This window comes from Theobroma umbraticum, unplaced genomic scaffold (assembly GCF_002168275.2).
Source record: "Theobroma umbraticum cultivar Fairchild unplaced genomic scaffold, ASM216827v3 scaffold_56.0, whole genome shotgun sequence".
Classification (NCBI taxonomy): domain Eukaryota; kingdom Viridiplantae; phylum Streptophyta; class Magnoliopsida; order Malvales; family Malvaceae; genus Theobroma; species Theobroma umbraticum.
This window is the reverse complement of record NW_018397256.1, coordinates 7,259,101-7,278,066: the sequence shown is the minus strand read 5'-3', so window position 1 is coordinate 7,278,066 and position 18,966 is coordinate 7,259,101. Positions and strand designations below refer to the sequence as shown.

General features: G+C 34.9%; 2 protein-coding genes across 5 annotated transcripts; one reads left to right on the top strand and one right to left on the bottom strand.

The window, feature by feature from the left end:
• The first annotated feature begins 1,985 nt into the window (after window positions 1-1,985).
• On the top strand, window positions 1,986-15,076 carry PHT4;5 (phosphate transporter 4;5). 2 transcript variants are annotated; one of them, XM_021421977.2, is made up of 16 exons: window positions 1,998-2,764; window positions 3,371-3,516; window positions 4,833-4,932; window positions 5,231-5,283; window positions 6,306-6,380; window positions 6,968-7,048; window positions 7,283-7,344; window positions 10,383-10,492; window positions 11,935-12,050; window positions 12,366-12,402; window positions 12,688-12,783; window positions 13,112-13,253; window positions 13,378-13,430; window positions 14,065-14,151; window positions 14,244-14,413; window positions 14,709-15,076. In XM_021421977.2, the coding sequence occupies exons 1-15, from the start codon at window positions 2,381-2,383 to the stop codon at window positions 14,343-14,345; spliced, it is 1,644 nt and encodes a 547-aa protein (XP_021277652.1). In that variant the 5' UTR covers window positions 1,998-2,380; the 3' UTR covers window positions 14,346-14,413; window positions 14,709-15,076. The 2 variants fall into 2 exon arrangements, with proteins under 2 accessions (XP_021277653.1, XP_021277652.1); XM_021421978.2 differs by lacking the exons at window positions 4,833-4,932; window positions 5,231-5,283 and having other exon boundaries at window positions 1,986-2,764.
• Window positions 14,308-18,687, bottom strand: GUS3 (glucuronidase 3). Of its 3 annotated transcripts, XM_021421976.2 has the most exons (11): window positions 18,076-18,686; window positions 17,567-17,603; window positions 17,301-17,484; window positions 17,059-17,207; window positions 16,677-16,907; window positions 16,389-16,578; window positions 16,174-16,299; window positions 15,663-15,762; window positions 15,199-15,582; window positions 14,687-14,770; window positions 14,466-14,496 (listed from the first exon to the last, which is right to left on the bottom strand). In XM_021421976.2, the coding sequence occupies exons 1-10, from the start codon at window positions 18,331-18,333 to the stop codon at window positions 14,720-14,722; spliced, it is 1,710 nt and encodes a 569-aa protein (XP_021277651.1). In that variant the 5' UTR covers window positions 18,334-18,686; the 3' UTR covers window positions 14,466-14,496; window positions 14,687-14,719. The 3 variants fall into 3 exon arrangements, with proteins under 3 accessions (XP_021277650.1, XP_021277651.1, XP_089638725.1); XM_021421975.2 differs by lacking the exon at window positions 14,687-14,770 and having other exon boundaries at window positions 14,308-14,496; window positions 18,076-18,687; XM_089782599.1 differs by lacking the exons at window positions 14,466-14,496; window positions 14,687-14,770 and having other exon boundaries at window positions 15,008-15,582; window positions 18,076-18,684.
• Between the last annotated feature and the right edge of the window lie 279 nt (window positions 18,688-18,966).

Genomic DNA, 18,966 nt, shown 5'->3' with positions numbered 1-18,966 from the left:
ATATTAATTATAAATCAACCAGCAAGGCAAAAGCCAGGACATTGATAAATGAAATCGTCGCAAATGCATGCTTAAAGATCACAAATCCATGTGGTATAATCATGGTTAACGCAGCAAGTTAACTAAATACTATTATTTTACTTTTAGTTGTTCTTATTTAGTTATTTATTTTCTTAGAGGACAAGGCAGCATAAGTGGGGACAAACTGCAAACATGTCGGCCTAAAATAATTCAGTTTTGGCTCAAACCCTTACCTGATAGAGTAGTATAAAAGGATTTGCGTGCACATTTTTTTAGAACTTCGGAATGAGTGCATTTTTAATTAAAACGAAAAATCAATTAAAATTAGGACTTTAATAATGATAATAATAGTAAAATAATAATCAGTGGAAGGCAAAGAACTATGCCATTAATTAGTATGGCCTGGCTTCTTCTGTGGAGGAAGTTCTTGAAAGAAACGTATCGGTTTGCATCAGCAGGAACTACCAACACAGATTGGTCGAGGCCCAAACGTATGGTGGCCTCCCCCTTTCTGGTTCATGACCTAGGATCCCAGCCCAACAACATTGACCAAGTTTTGCCCAATGAACGTTGGCTATCTGTACAAGAGCATGTACATATTATTGAATGAAGAAAATAGATCGTCTCCTGGTCCTTGAAGGTAAATTCCCCTGGCAATGGTCTTTCTAAGTCAATGGCTATCATTTTCCTAAGTCTTGGAATGCAAAAGAAAGTTATCAAGTCGTCTGGGAATTGATCTGGGGAATTGATCTGTCGAATGCAGTTGCCTTGTCTTGAGCTCGGAATTTCTCTATTCCTTTCCTTGTTTCTGCATACTTATATCTTGCATGAAAACATTTTAATTATCGAATGTTAATTTTGATGTGCTGATTTCTTTCGTTCTCCTGTTTGCAATCTCTTAAATGACGTTTGATATTGTACAATTCAATGTGATTACAGGTAATGTGATTGCAGATAATGTAATTACAGAGAAAATAACATTACAGTGTTTGATATACAAAAAAATAATGATTAAAATATAAAAAAATAATATTACAGTGTTTGGTTTACAAGTACTTTGTTAGGAATGTAATGTTAATTTTCAAAATTACCCTCTAGTTATTAAAATACAAATTTAATATATTTATATTTTTTATTATTAATTTTTATATAATATCATCTCTTAAATATATTTTTAATATCATATATTTTATTTTTATTTATTATTATAATCTTATATATTTTATTTTTAATATATTTATATTTTTTATTATTAATTTTTATATAATATAATTTCTGAAATATATTTTTAATGTCATATATTTTATTTTCATTTATTATTATAATCTTATATATTTTATTTTTGTTTCTTTAATATATTTTTTATATTATATATTTTATTTTAATTTATTTTACTTATATTATATAAATTTTAATTTTTTATATTTTATTTTATTTTTTGATTCTTATATTATATATATATATATATTTTATTTTAATATTTTTTATTTTAATTATAATAGTATAAAATATTTTTAATAAGATAATAAAGTTAAAGGGTAAAATTATCTTTAAGTACATTACAGAGTGTAATGTAATGTGATTACATTGATTTTAGACTGTAATCACATTACATATCTTGATTGTAATGTGATTGAATTGTAATTTTATATTACAGTAATCTGTTGTAAAATAAATACTATAATATAATTTAATTAAAAACATTACAAAAATATGTCATCACTTTCCTTATTCCAATCGTTACCTTAGTCCCAAGTTATCCAACGAGGTGTTGTCTGCCAAAAGTGCCCAGCTCGGATGGTGACTCTGTACTTGCCAATAACAGCACATAATGTATGGGCAAAAATTGGTCGCCATGGAGACATTTGGCCTTCCCATGCTCTCTCTTCAGCTGCCTAAAACAAGAAGGAAGAGTTCAATACGTTTCTCAATTTCAACAGATTTTCAGGCGTAGAAGAAAAGCTGACAACTTGTATCTCAATTTTGAGTAGCTTCGGTTGCTTTCTTGACTTTCTGTTTTGTTTTTTCAGTTTCTCTATGATGAAATGCATGAGTCGCGTCAGTATTAAAAGCTTAGCACCACCTCCAATCAGAAAGAGCCAGATTTCGTGGGTCCCACACACTTAACCCATGAACCAAATATTCAAGAAGATGCCCAAAAATCTAAGCAAATCCAAGCCACAAACCGTCTCCCTCGTGGCCTCCTCAAGTCCTCTCTCTCGCCAACGCTTCCAACCAAGTTTCCCTCAGCACATTCTCTTCTCTTCCCTCCTAATCACACGTCTGAGTTTCATCATGGATCCTTAAACTCAGCTGCCCTTCATTTCTTTTTGAACATTCTTAAACACAAGCTATAGAAATGGCAAAATTCACCTCGAGACTAGATTATAACTTACGTTTTCTTTCTCACAACACCTACACTTCCCAAAGCTCAATCTTTTTTACGAACACTACACGCAAGAATCTCGACTTGCAGTTAAGTCCTTCAAAGCATCGGTTGAATTTCAAAGTTTTATGCAGTATCAAGGAGAAAGAGAATGTTAAAGACAAGAGAGACAGGGCTGGTGGGTTAGTCAATGGGGTACGGGTCGAGGAGGTGGACAGCAAAGCGGGTTTAGGTCTGGAAAGTGGTTCAAGGGAAGTGGGTTTGGATTTGGAATGGCCTTCATGGAAGAATATTCCGAAGAGATATAAACTCATTGGCACCACTTCGCTTGCCTTTGTTATTTGTAACATGGATAAGGTTGGTTGTTGACTTTATTGCTTTAGTTTTTACTCTCTTGAGCAATTTAACGAACAGTTTGTGGTTCCCAAGTATCTATTGTGAAGTTTAAGTTGTGTTTTAATGCCAAAATAAACTGCCTTTCTGAGACATGTAACGTTATTGCAGTGGAAAAATTGGTGTTCGACACAGAACTCCTTGTAAATCTTTTGTTACATGCAGAATTATGGGCTCATTTGTATTTTGAATGAACAAATTCCAGTGAAGTTTATACCGTACAAGTTTCTTGTTGGGTTGACTTTGGTTGTTACTTTGTTACTTTCATTTTCTTTCTGGAAGTAAAAGCAATAGGAGTATTAGAATACAAAATTAAGATGTAAGAATTAATAATGTTATATTTTTTGGATAACAAAGCTTGTGATTTTACTTTATATAGAACAATTGTTTGAATTTGTGTTACATTTTAGTCATTTGTGCATTTTTAGTCGATTATGATTTTGCTTTAATGCAACTTTTTTTAAAGTAAAAAGCAAATAGCACATTTAAGTAGTAGAAAATGGAGCCTTAGTTATTTGGTTTTTATATTCAGGGTTGAACTGATTTTGTTAAGCTTGTTAAATGTGATAGGTGAACTTGAGTGTTGCTATAATTCCAATGTCACATCAGTTTGGGTGGAATGCGTCAGTAGCTGGATTAGTGCAATCATCATTCTTCTGGGGTTATGCATTGAGTCAATTGCCAGGGGGTTGGCTTGCCAAGATTTTTGGTGGAAGGTTAGTATTTGAAGGCTTCAGCTATTTAGTGCAAATGTGCAATCTTGCATATTAATCCCTCCTTGCTATACAGAGCAGAAAGTTGCCAAAAGTTATAAAGAGAAAACTGGTAATCTTATAATGATATTGAGAATTTAAGGCCTGCATACAGGATTTGAGGAATATTTTATGCTATCCACTGGCATTGATGAGCCGCTACCATTTCTAGCTTGGATGCTACCTCCTAGGGTTTGGACCACGTTTAAGACTACTCATTACTTTATTGTGTACGCACATTGATTTGATGCCTTGTTCAAGCTGGCCAATTGGACTTGACTGAGTTGGATATGGATAAAGCAGACTGAAACTAATTTCGTAACTAGATTGACTTCGATAACTAATAATTTGTACAACCTTTGAACTTAAGATACCTTAAATGAAATTCCTTGTTTAGATATCATACTGAAAGTGTCTAGGAGGCCCAATTCTCTGCAATACTGCCAACTTTCTTCCAGTTTATCTCAAATATTTATTTTGATGCAGATGTTTCTTAGTTTAACTCATTTACTGAAAAGGCTCACCCTTCGTATAAAATGTAAATGTTATCTGTGGCTGTCATACCATTTACAATCTTGAGCAATAAAAATCTGTTGATGTTACTGCCATGCAAGTTAATAATGCAATCACATTAAACTGGTGAGGTTTATAATTGTTTTAAGCTTGCTATTTTAATTTGTAAGTTCTCTCTCCACTGGCTTTAACATTTGGTCCAAATGAAATGTGTATTTTATTTGAGTGATTATCGCAACTCTTGATTAATGATAACTGCTCCTGTCAATGTATTTAACATACATATCTGGACTAAGTATACATGATTGATCCTGCTTCACCAACAACCTTGTATCATCAAATTTCTGATGAGCTTAGAATTGACAAAGAACACAATACCAACTCTAGTTATGGCGTCTCTTTCTTAATTGTCCATTTTTCTCTCTCTTCCTTTGAAATTTTGCTTTATTATATTGGGTATTTCTATTGCCAATATTCACTGAGTGATTACGCTACTGAAGGGCAGAAAGTCGGATCGTGGTTGTAAGCTAGAGATGTTGATGATCCTTTTCCTCCAAAGAGAAACAAAAAAGGGAAAAAGTGGTCCTGATTATTAACATCTTAGATGGCTATGGTGTAATAAACAGCATCCAAATAAATATCGTGTGTTTGATGCTAAAATGATAATTTCTAAGGATTAGTGAAGGACAACAAATTAATTTGTTTTTGGCATAGCGAGATTGTCTCATATACACATCATACTACCTGCTATCTTCTTATTCATGCAGAAAAGTTCTTGAGATTGGAGTATTGGCTTGGTCGTTGGCTACGGCCCTTGTTCCTGTTCTTGCTGGATTCATGCCTGGACTACTCTTGTCAAGGATTTTGGTATGTAAGTCGTATTTATTATCATTTCTTTAACTTGTATTATCTAGGCATGTTTGGATTACTGTTTTCATGTATTCAACTCTTTTAATTGTCTAACTGAAAGTGTTTAGGTAATCTCTCTTTCTTAGATTACATCGTCATTGATAATAATATCTCACTGAAGCTGTTCAGCTTTTAATGTCTTGCTCATTGACATGTGTATGAGTGCATATACAATGTGCTACTTGGAGCTTCGTTTGTTCAATGCTAATTACTATCCCTCAACCTTTTTTTCTTTTCTTTTTTTTTTTAAATCCAGGTTGGGATAGGAGAAGGTGTTTCGCCATCAGCTGCAACAGACCTTATTGCCAGGCACTTATGGCATCCATACTCTTAAGAGCATGTTGTTTATAGCCTATCATACAAAAGCAGTAATCTAGATGCATATTTGCCAAAAGTTTAAGTCTCTGATTTGTTGTATCCAAGTTGTCCACTTGAATTGCATTGTCGACTTGAAACTTTGTTCCATGTTTTCACTACCATGATAATTTGGCTCTTCTTTCCCCCTCATAAGTATAGTTAAAAAAGCTGCTCATCAAAGCTTCCCTGGGTTTCTTTTAGCATAATGCATGTTGAAACTGGAATTTAAAGACTGATAGGTAGTAAAATCACATACATACACATTTCTGTTTATGTGTGTCAATTTGTTCTTCTAGACTACGCTTAATGAGATATCTTTGGTTCATAATTCTCTTTAGACTCCAATTCCTCATTTCTATAAGAATTCCAAAATTCGTTCCAGTTTTAGATCTCTCAACATTTTTTCTTAACATCTTTTGAAGGGATTTGTTCTTCTAAATCATTTTTAAAGGTGATGCCTTTATTACTGTGTTTTTATGTTGGTACTGGAGACCTTCAACAGAAATTAGTACCAACATAAAGCACAGGAACAAAGGCATCACCTTTAAAAATGAGAAGTCCTGATTTAGGAGAACAAATCCTTTTAAAAAGATGTTTTGTGTCTCCGTGTGTGTGTAACTGTTTCTTAATTCAGAAAAATTGTGTATTGTTCATACAATTCCTGGAGAGTTCAATCTCCAGGTCAGGAGGGCAAAAATTGGGTATTTGTTTTCAATACCCTCCCCCGTCCTGAGGGAAGAAATTGCTTTCCTCAACTTATTGAATATTACACTTAGAGATGCAGATGAAGTTATATGGTTTCTCGAAAATGGAAAGCATTTTGTGGTCTGAATCTAATATTATTATCTGGCCTTATTGCATTATTGATCTTTTGTGCTGCCAGTCTGGCTATTTTCGTGATATGGTTAATCTCCTAGCAAATAACTAACGCCATCTTGTCTCCTTTTGTTGGCATTGTCTGACACAACATGCAGGTCAATACCTTTGGAAGAGCGCTCCAGGGCTGTATCATTTGTCTTTGGTGGGTTGAGTGTAGGAAGTGTAACAGGGTATGTTTTGTTGGAGTCTTATCTTAAGTAGGTAAATACATATTAACATTCAACTAAATGGTTCATGTTATTTTCATGTATTCAAAAAATTAAACTTCTCAATTTGTCTATGGGGACATTTAGTTAACTGAGACATGGCATTCTCATTGAAATGAAGGTGCAAAAATAAAAGTTAAATTAAACAGAAAAAAGTAAAAGTTGTTGATTCCTTATTTGGAGTGTTCTAAAGAACAAGAATCCAGCCTGTTAAGTTGATGACCATTACATCCTTTTATGCCTATATTTTTGGGATGTATAGAATCTTTTTTTCTGCCAAAGGACCCGCTTATTAATTCTTGAAATTATGCCAAGGGACTTTTTCTTTTCCATGTTTCATTTTAACAGGGAATTTGGACAGGCATATCATAACCAGAAATATAAATTTTCCTGATCAAGCAAACGAACACTAGGTGGATAGCCATCAAATTGATTTTGCTCTTCTCATTGTAGCATCAACAAATTTGTTTATTAAATGCCGTCCACTTGGTTAAATGAGTGCTCAAGTTCATTTTCTTTTGTCATCTTTTCTTTGTTTGAAAATGTTGCAGGCTTCTTTTGGCTCCTCCGCTCATCCAAAATTTTGGTTGGGAATCCGTATTCTATTTATTTGGCATTCTGGGGATAGGCTGGTACGTCACTAGCTCTAAAATTACATATTATTGTGTTTATTCCATCTGTGCAACATGCAAAAATGTGTACATCTTTTCTTAAACATAAAAGATGATTATTCTTTGTCCGCAAACTGCCTTCTAAGAGTGTTTGGGCAATCTAATATTGAGGGTTTTCTTTTCCTCTTTTTAAATATTTATGCGAAATTGAACTGAAATTTGACTTCAACCCTTGTTGTCACCAAAATGTTGAAGGTATTTGGGATATCATTTTATTGGAGAAGGACGGGCTTTAAATGCTGTAGAACATGCTGCATGTGAGCGTCCAATCCCTTTTTATCTTCATTATTGTTTATTTGAAAAAGTGAATTGCTTATTTTGTCATTCGGATAATGAAAGGTTGAGCATTTTTCTGAGTTATTTATAAGATAATGGTAGTTCTATTGTTGAATAAAACTGATAATTGGGTTTCTTCATTCATTTGTAGCTAACAACTTTATTGCTTAGTAAGCTGATGATGGATGCTTAGAAGATATGTAATCTAATTTCTAGCATTCAGCTCATTTTTAGCTCCTTACATTGTTTAGGTATCTGACCCTTGTTGAAAACATTACTCTTGCTGTCCCCTCCAACTTCTTTACTGTCCTGTCATCACCATAGATGCAACCTGCTCTATACTGCTATTTTTTTAAATGCTCCTATGGACAACAAAATTGCTACTATCTACATCAACATTAGGGGTGTGCAAATTCAAACTGAACTGAAGAACCAAACCGAAGTGAGTTCGATTTTTTCAGTTCAGTTAGTTCAGTGTTCGGTTATTTCGGTTAAATGTGTTTGATTACAACGGTTTAATTGGTTTGGTTTTCAGTTGGGAAAATTCTCAGCCAAACTAACCGAAGTGGAAAATGCTCATCTAAAGAGGGGAAATTTTATTGATTACACAGGTCTTTTTCCAAAGGAATTCTAACTTTTATTATAGTTAAGTTAAGGTGTGAAGAAATTATGCTTAGAACCATGTGGATTTGAGCCCAAGTAAATCAAACATTGTATGATATCTAACATATATCTAATTTTAGTATATTTTTCCATAAGTTCAGTTTTCGATAACCAAACCAAAATAACCTAAGTAGTTTGGTTTTCAGTTTTTGGGTTATCAACATTTTTCTGTTCAATTTCGTTTTTTTAAGAGGAAATTCAGTTTTTTCGATTTTGGGAAATCTATAACCAAACTAACTGTTCTAACCATTTGCACACCCCTAATTCAACATCATTTTTGTTGCTGTCTCATCAATCACATTCGTAATAGTGCACTGCATCCAACACCATTTCATCAAAATGCTATTGGTGCTGCTGACAATTAAGACTCTTTTCCATTGCCATGGATGTTGGTGCAATCGTTTTGACCATTGTTACGTATTCATTATAGAGTTTAAATTCTATCAGGACTGCCTATAAAACCCTCCATTTACACCCTCCAATTATCTATTGCCACATCATATTTTTGTACTCTTCAAAATAAGTTGTTCCAAATCGAATAATTTCTCCAATACCTCAGAATTTCACAATGTTGGTTGTTTTTCCTTCCTGCAACTGTTCCTCTCTGTTGCTTCACTTCTTCTTTTCTTTACTCTAAATTAAGATTACACCACCCACACTCTTTGTCCCTATTTTAATTTCTTTATTAAGATTCTTTTTTTTTTTTTGACCTTAAAATGTGAAAATCTTAATAAATATTGGAATGCAAAAGGAACTGAGAAATAAAAATCTGGGAGGCAAGACCTAAAAAGTAGAAGAGAGAAATTATTGACAAAATCGAAAATAAAAGTTTAAAAGATCGATTATTAGGACTAGAAGCTGATAAAGAAGACTGTCAAGAGAATATTGAACAAAAGATAAATCAACCCCAACAAGAAAAAAAAATTTACCAGAGTACAGTCGGAAAGAAAGAAGTTATAGAACATAAATACTAAAGAAGACAGGTATACCTGGACACCATGGAGGGGATCTTGAGAGGGTGAAAGCAATCGAAATTTTGTGTAGATTGTAACGTATTTATAAAGTTAAAGACTATGATGTGGCATTATGTAATTGGAAGGTGTAAGTAAAGGGTCTTATAGGTTGATAGAATTTTAAACTCTCGTTGTATTACCACAATATCTATGTGTACTTTAAGAAGGAAGCCTTCTAATTACATCACCTGAAGACCACAAACTATGCTAGGAATACCAGTTCATGATTGGTATGATTTTAGATTTTGTGTCCTCGCTTACAGAAGTTATTTGAGATCATGCCAGATGGATGGAGACATAGCATAATGATTTCAAAATTGTTCACTGGCTACACTATCTTCACTCCGATTAGCAAACAGAATATAGAATGGAAGAAAGAAAGAACTGGACAGTTGCTTGACTTAAAGGTTGTCCATGTTATGACATGTCTACTACCATTTTTGATATAATATGTGAAATCTAAATGGCAAGGAGAGAATACTATGCTACCTATCTATCATCATCAAGATGAACCTAAGAGAAATAGGAAATGACAACTAAATATATGTTTGTTGAAATTAGGCCTCTTGAAGGGAGTTTAATTTATTTTTGAGGGCTTCTTCATTATGAAAGAGATTTCATCCTGTGCATTTCCATCTGAAGTTGTTGTGAAGAATTTGCACTCACTTCTAGTTTGAAAACTTTTCAGAGTAAGGAGAATAAGGTGCTGATAAATGTCTAAAGACTGCCATATATAAAATTTGATTTGTGCCCAACTTCTAAATAAAAGCTCTTTCAATCTCGAGGATTAATCTTACCTACATCTGCCTTCTCAAAGATCTTCGGCCTTATACAGACAAGCTTCATGCAGTATCTTTTTAACTTTTACACTAGGAGTGCCTTCTCTATGACCGTTATGCTCCTATTAAATTTCCGAAGTCTCATAGTGGTTTTCTTTCAAGAGAAGAAAAGGAAGAGCAAAGGACATGGATGAAAACCCAAAAAAATGGATATGGTCTTGAATAGAGAACAGTGGCCCATACGAACAATATAGCTGATTCCATGTAGTGGAGAGACCCAAGTTGAATGTAAGGTCTTGACAAACCTGATGCAGGGTAGAATTACTTCACAGATATGCCAAGGTGCTAAAACACTTGAGCGGAATCATTTTGAGCATTTTGCATACTTAAATAACCAGTTAGAAGATTCTCAGAGCATGGTAGTGGTGTAAAATTTAACCACATATTGCTAAAATAATTGTATTAAAGTATGTTACTACTTGTGTTAGTTCTTTTCCACTCTTTCGTTCTTGCCTTGAGTTCCTCTTCAACGTGTTAATGATCATGACTTTTGGTATATGACAGTATTGCAATCCGCTGATCAGAACAAGTCATGGAATAATTCTCCAGAAGAATCTGCTGATCAGAAGAATTCATGGAATAATTCTCTAGATGAGTTGCGTGCCTCACTGCAGGTGTGATGTCAATGTTTGATTTCCTGTTTCTGACAATGAAACTTGTTATCTTCCCCAGAAAAAAAAAGGGGGGAAATTGTTACTTGAAGTTCTATGCTTTTTGGTGTCCTTAGAGTTTGGTGGGTACTTTTATCATCTAGTGCGCACGCTCGACTCATGTAAATAACTTTTTTGGTTGTGGTTATTCAATCATCTATGGTTTGGTTTACTTCAGCTGTATGTTAGTAGTTTCGTTGCCCTACATAAGATAGTTCTGACTTCTGATATGTGGAACATATGCTGGTTGCATATCCAGCTTCTTAAGAGCCTTATCTTACTTGGTGCTTAACCTTATCATTTAGTGCTTAACACAGCACCCTCATATCATTTAGTGCTTAACACAGCACCCTCATATCATTTAGTGCTTAACACAACACCATAAAACAATGATAATTGCCTGTATACTGTTTTGTCCCATGCCCAGAGATTCAAGCATTCAGCAAACTGCAAGAGCCTATGTATTGCATGAATCTTGCATGATACTTGGTGGAGTCCAGTTCAATATCATGGAACAGATTCTGATCTGTGAATCCAGCTTTTAACGGAAAGAGCATTACAGTTGCACCCATATTGGCATATCACCATAGCAAGCAGGATTACAAAATTTTCCACTCATATAATACATATCTATTCTTATAATAACTTTTTATCCAAAAGTAGGTGTTATGGCATGTGTGCTAATAATTAAAACTGAACTTGTATGGTTCCCGCATAGCCATAATCACTGCTCTGACTTATTTTCCTTTTCCATACTGGGCCAAAATGTGACTGATTCTTGCATTTTCTTTCTTGCTTACACTCACTACCCTGGCCCAAGAGCAAATAGATTTATTAAGTGATTCTACTGAACTATAGAGGTTGTAACTTGTAAGGAATCTTAGAAATTATCTTGGATATATAATTCAAAGGTATCTTCAGTTAAATGGTAACCCTGTTGATAGGTGGATCTTCGTTAACAGCCAGTTACTTTGTCTTGGCTACATAGTCTAGCAAAACTGCCATAATTTATATAGCTAGGATTTGATATTATTTTATGATTAAAAAATATTTTGACCATGTTGATGAAGCTTGAAACCGCTTTCTATTTGTACTTAAGCTGATGGGAGTAAAATTATGTAGCATGTCAATGACCATGAAGTACATTGTAGCTTACTAGATTTATCACATAACATGTTATTTGATGATTAAAATAAAGTCATCTGTGATCTGTATGTGCGGTATTTTGCCTCAGGTAGTTGAATGGTCCTGTTGACTACTATTGTTATCATCACAAAACAAACTTCATAGTGGTCTCAATCAACAACTATTGTCAATCCTTTTTAAAATTTGGAGTGTTCTAATGTTTCATTATATTGGACTTGACCATGTTTCCCTTGGTTTTCTTAATGGTTTTTGTCTTATAGGATGTACCATGGAAGGCATTTTTCCGAAGTCCAGCTGTATGGGCAATGATATATGCTCATTTTTGTGGAAGTTGGGGTCATTATACTTGTCTATCTTGGCTTCCTACCTTTTTTAGGTAAGTTCACAATTGATCAATATTTTAAGTTTTTCAGTTGGTTTGCTTTATGGAATTTGGAGCTTCCAAGAATTGTTACGATCTCACAGGGACTAACAGTTTGTTTTTAAGGGGCTTGTTATAAGCCACCCTTTCTTTGCATGAAACTGTCATATTTCACGATTTTTATAATTGAGTATTTAGTTCTCGTCAATTCTACTTCCTTGAAATGTTTCCAATATAAATTGTATAAACATCGCAGTTATACTGCAATGTTTTTTCTTGTTATTATTTCACTCATGTAGAAATTTAACTTCTGTTTTGCATGCCATGCAGTGAGGAACTGAATCTAAATTTGACAGAAGCTGCAGAGGTAAGGTTAAAAGATCTATATTCTAAACTCTGCTTCTTTGTCATGTATATTGTCAGAGTTTCAATTACAATGAATGAGCACAGTTTTTAAAAAACAAAAACAGATGAAGCCAATTCTTTACCTAACTGTTATGTAGTTTATCATTATGAATGATGATAGCAAACTCAGAAATTGTGTGTGAATTTTACATTAGCTGCACCAAATTTTTATAGCTGTTATATGTGCTGTCTGAGACTGAAAATGAATCATTTATAGTTTTACAAACTATAAGCTATGTAATCACAGGTTTCCATCCTTCCTCCTCTGGCTTCGGTTTTTGTAACAAGCATAGCTGCACAGTTTGCTGACTACTTAATTTCCAATGGAGTTGAGACAACTACGGTATGAAGACATCAAAGAATTATACCTTTCTATATCATTATTCTCTCTCTGAGTACATCGAAAAATGCCAAGTCTATTGAATCACTTGTTGCTTGTTCCAATGAATAATATGACATGTCAGTGATCTAATATATGGTGTACTATTAGCATTGTCAATACAATTGTATGTGAATTTGTATAAGCTCATCTGTGATATTTTATCATTCCTTGCAAGTTGAAGCTTTAATTTTTTAAGGACCTCAACTTGCCTATAGGAAGTTTACCTATAGGAATCTAATCTTATTTGGGGATTTGAACTTTTCTGATGGCCTTAATTTTGTGCATGCAGGTGCGAAAGATTTGCCAAACAATTTCCTTTCTATCTCCGGCAATCTGCATGATTCTATCTTCTCTTGATTTAGGACTGCAACCATGGGAAATTGTGGGGATCCTCTCCAGTGGACTGGCTCTTTCCAGCTTTGCCTTGTCTGGTAGTGACTAATCCAGCTAGCTACTTTTTCTCATTATAGCAAACAACAGTTGTTATGCATAACCTGCCTTCTTCATGAGCTACTAATACAGTATTGGTACTAACTTCCCCACCCCCAACTGCAGGGCTTTATTGTACACATCAAGATATGTCACCGGAATATGCAAGTATACTTTTGGTATGTAAGTTTATAAATTCCAAATTGGTTGGCTATGTGCTTGAAGTTCATGTCGAAAGAATATGATTATTTCAGTCTTCTTATACTTTATATTTTGATCAACATGTAATTTCATGCCATTATCAATGGATTATTCTGATTTAGTGGAATACTTCCTTGAAGGAGAACCCTAAGCAGGCTTCAACACACTAAGTGTTTTTGTTCTTAATCATGTTCATCAGAATTCTGCTTCTGACTGGAATATTTATTGTGATGGCAAGTATTAGAATTCAACCATTTAGTACTAAGATTTTGCTCCTTTTGTGAATGATTGCTGGCAAAGTGGTGACTTTTTTTGTTTTTTTCCCTGAACTCTGCTAATTTTTTCATGATAAATTATCTTCCAAATTTTAGTCTCTAGGCTTGACTCCAAAGCCTAAGATTCAAAGCATCTATCATTTGAAATCTAGCATCATTAACTGACTAGTGGCTAGCAATTTAGAGGGTTGGATATGAATGAAAGGTGGATGCAGTTGGAGCAGACCCTGGACTTTCTTATATCTGCTGAATGTTGCAATCATACATAGACAGTTACACTAAAGCATGCTTTGCATGAATTAAATTGAACGGTTCTTTACTGAAATTTTCCTCATAGGGCATTACCAATACTGTCGGAGCAGTGCCTGGAATTGTAGGTGTTGCCCTTACTGGTTTTCTTCTCGATTCTACTCATTCATGGAGTGTAAGTTCTATTTGCTGATTGGAAATGATGCCTTCCATTCCTCTCCTCCCCCAATTCTGTAAACAAAATAATTGGACTTCTGTACCATGCAGATGTCATTGTTTGCACCGTCAATATTCTTCTACTTGACTGGTACCATTGTCTGGTTGGCATTCGCTAGCGGTAAGCCTCAAAGCTTTTCGGAGAGTGACTGACCGTGGTTCTGTGCTTTCTATCGGTGTTCTTGATTGAAGCATCCAAACTGAAAGACACGGTGTTTAAGGTATCCCTAATTTGACCCTTTCCTCTGTGCCTAAGTGGAAAATGACCTTGTTCGGTAATAGTGGTTAGTGGTTGTCCATATTCCTGCATAGAAAATATACATGTATGATTCAATCTGTCATTTTCTTGATATCATTTGTATATTCAAGTAAAAGTGTTGGCCACCAAAATGTATTAACATATTTGCAGTTCAAAAATTTTTGCGGTTGTTTATTAGAACTTGCAATAAATAACATTCCTAGAAAGTGAAGTACATCCGTGCTGGATATCTTACCCTCTCCCTCTCTTCCACACAGACACATTCTACTTATGGACGAACAGTTGGGCCAATCTGAGAGGTGGTTTGTTCTCCCACAACCTGTTATGTGACAAATGACAAATTTGTTGTACCAGAGATTGACTTAATGGTAGATATCTCCATTAACACACATTCAACCTACTGAAAGCGGTTAGGACAACAATTAGGGTAATATCTATGCTATTATGGTTCCTGTCGAAGGATGGATTTTGCAGGTTAAATGCACCAGTGTTAGGCTCATTGGTAGCTACAGAGCAGTAAGGTTGTTTTGTTTCTCTTGCATCAATTCGTCACATCTATGTATATACACTCATATTTATTGTAGAAACCAGAATGAAGAAAGGAATTATGAGTGTTTTTGAGAAACGTATGTTGCATTATATTCTTCACTATGGAATGGGAAAAAAATGAAATATTTGCAATGTGTTCTATTTCTTATTTGATCAATCACTAAAAGGAACCAATTTTAGTTCCCTCTAGTGCTATACCTTGCAAGCGGGGATGATAACATCTGGCATGTGAATGAACACGATAGATAAAGGAGCGACCATTATTGGCTTTGCTGAATTTACATGTAAAGGCTCCAGTGGAGGTATGATCCCGGATGAATTTACACTTAAAATGTTTCCATTAAGTAGCATGGTTTGGCTGTGTAAATTTCCATCTTTTGCTGTTAGATGGTATTCCTCTCTTCTAATTTCAGCATCAGCGCCTTGAGGCAGCTGGATAATCAATTTCTTATGAGACCTGTGCTTATGGTGCAAAGTCCGAGACCTGTGCTTGTGTTGCAAGGTCATTGTTCCGTTGAATGCAAGGTTTGCCTGGACAGTAGTGCTGTTGTCCAGGTTGATCAATAGTAGCGTGATGCCTTTCTGCAAGATAGGAAACTTAGGTCAAATACTAAGAAAGGGAAGATTACCTGCTTGATAATTGCAAAATGGGGCTAACTTACTGATTGTTTTGCACAGTGAGTGTACGAGCGTATCATTTTAGTCCCAGCAAAGCTTGTGGACAGAACATTTCTTCCCATTAATTGGTGCCAGAGCAGTGCACTGCAATGAAGAAAGCAGAGTATCATGCACATGAGGCTTAGATCACCTACTGTAGATTCTTCATTAGTACAATTTATGAATATCTCAAGCTCAACCTTAGCTTCTTATGTGAACTGGCAAAATGGATAAGATGATCTAGTTCTTTGAGGTATAAATGAAGTCTCAATGGGCATCAATCTGTCTCAGGGCAATATATTCTCACTGATTACTATGATCCGTCTTTAGAGTTTTGCATTTCCCTCTTACACAAATTATTAAAAGCTTAATTTGAATTATGTGGAAATAAACTGTTGCAGTAATAAAGGCAGAAAGAAATGTCTCCCCTTTCTTTTTCTTTACAGGAAAACATATTGTAGTAACAAATTGTAGTTCTGTGAGTCTCATAATAAAAGAGTTCCAACAAGGAATAACCTGTAGTAGTCTGGATTCGGTACAAAGTTGGTAGTGTTCAGTAAACCATAATTTCCGCCAATCAGTGATTGTCTGCAGTATGTTTTTGTATCATACTTCGATGCCATACCAAGTTGATCTAAATACCTGTATTTCATGTCCAAGGCAAATATCACTTACAAATCAATCATAGCAGAAGGCATAAGGCTTCTAATAGCAAGCTATTGCCACTTTACCAGAAACTGAACACAAAAGCATTCGTAACAAGATTATGACCGCTGTTGTAAGCCCCTCCTGCCTCACCCACCCAGGCAGTTGCTGAAGTTGTAGAACTTTTGATGATGTTATGAAGGCCACTGAATGTTCCGGACTCACCATCAAGAACAGATGGATTAAGAATCTTTTCGACAAGGTGCTCATCAACTCCTATGCATAAGAATATGATAGAATAAAGTTAGAACCTTCTTTCCAAGTCAAAAGCTCCTAGAAGATTCAAATACTGGATTGTACAAGATGAATCATACCTGGTCCAAGATTGTATATGTGGTGAGTGACCACATCTAAGGATTTGGTTGTTTTATGTATGAATTCTTTGAACCAATTTGAGTCATAGAACCCGCCAGGTGCTATGATTAAGGGCTTGAAATCAATATCCTTGTATATGTCTTGCACTATACTTTGTAGAGCTGCTGTGTCAGCAGCATACTGATTTACTGAGACCCTAGTTCCAACCCCACTCCCGCACAATTCATTTCCTGACAGGCAAGAGATAACAACCATAAGTTGTTCCATCTAACATGAGAACTATCTTCCACCTCATCAATCAATTAAAGAGAATTCCAAACATGCTATCCTTCTGATAGTTTTGCATAAATAGTTATCAAGAAACAGAGAAGGCTATATTACCTAGCTCCCAACCTTGGATGGTATAGTTCTTTTCAACTGTATACCGTATAAGAGATTCAGCATTGGTGTAGTTCCATGCTCCTACAGCTGAACCATCAGACCTTATAGATCGTCCAGTAAGAGCATTTAATCCAAAAATAATCTTCGCCCTGAATAGTGAAACTCGAGTTACATTCGTGCTCTAACATTCATAATGTGAAGCTCTTAAGGAATAAAAGGGGAAAGAAAGAAGGTGCCATTACCCTGCTTTTGCAAAGAAGGCATTAAGCTCATCCCATCTATTCATGGGTAAACATCCTTGGGTAAAACCAAACATCTCAGAGGTATTTTTAACAAATGGAGTGCAGGGTGCCCGATTGTCATCAGTATTATATATGACCTTATCTTGCAATGAGCCGCCCAATCTAATCTTCAATGGTGAAAAAGCTGAACAATACAGGGACTAATAAATAATTAAGAAAAAATTATTGTGATTAAAAAAATGCACCAAATGAAAGTATTAACTTACCTTTCACGGCATTCAAGAATATATTATTACTAAGATCCTGCACAAGGAAAAGAAGGACGAAACACATTTCAGCAAGCACTTTTAAACTGGGAAATATGCTTTCCAGATTGAACAGAAATACCTTTTCTAAGTATGAAAAGACCATTAAAGCATAAAATGTTCAAAATATCATTACGAATCTTATTATAATTAAAGTTCCAAAATGCAAAAATTCTTAGCAGACATCCCAGATTGTCCACAAGATGCTGGAAAATCATTTCTCTGTACGAAACTTGGGGCAAAAAGATGAGAGAAGCAATTTCATGGAAACGAGGACAGTGTTGAGTACATCATTTATACATATAAAGCAAAGGTAGAAGATTGGAAGACTGAAAATGGGAAAAAAAATTTCATGGAAAACCAAATAACTATATCAAACAACAATGAAAACATGCTGGTTGATTGTTCAAAAAGAAAAAGGAAAGTAATTAAAAGAAGGAATGCAACTGGAAAAATGAAAAAAGGCATACCAGATTGAGCAGTCCTGCAAGACCCCAGCTGCATGTCCCATAGTCACATTTCTCAGGAGGCCACCAATCCAAAGTAGCACAAATAAAATCATCATCGATTGAACCAATGGGAGCTTTCCCATCAATGAAAACAGTTCCTTCAACAGTTGCATCCCCTTCAGCAGTATCAGCTTGTGAACTTGCAAAACTCAAGCTGTGGCTTAACAAACTAAAACACAGCCAAAAACAAAACCCCATTTGCCAAATCTGAAAACCCATCTTTGGATTCAATAAACCAAAAAAAAAAAAAGAGCTCAGATCTTGAACCCCTTCAGTGTTCCTCTATAAATGGGCTAGATAACCCTGAAGCTGAAGATACGAACTTGCAACAGGTTTCGCCATTGGAGGCAAAAGTAAAAGATAAAATAAAAGAAATGGATAGAAATAAGAACTTAGTTCAGAAAGTGAGATATAAATGCAAACAGAAGGGCATCTCTGTATTACTATATAATAAATATAATCTTTTATGAAGGTGGGGGAGAATCAAGTTAAGGTTGCGATCGTTGCCATCTTCGTTAATTATCTTAGCAGTTTAGAATAAAGTGATGTTTGTTGCTGAGGCGGGACCATTTTGGGCTGTGGTTCGGCCTTTGCTTTCCTTAAGGAAAATAGCCAGATTTTTTTTCCCTTTCAAAATAAGCTGCATCTTATCGATGTGGGGTCCACTTTTTTGGCACGAACCCTGGGAACTGGAACCCCGGAAGTCGCAAACTCCATTTAATGGATACGATTTATAGCTTAGCTTTAATTACATATAATTATAATAATACATAGATGTCGAGACCCCATAACAAAAATTTTCATTTGCTCAATAATATCGTTAATGCAATTGGATTGTGCATTAAACAAAAA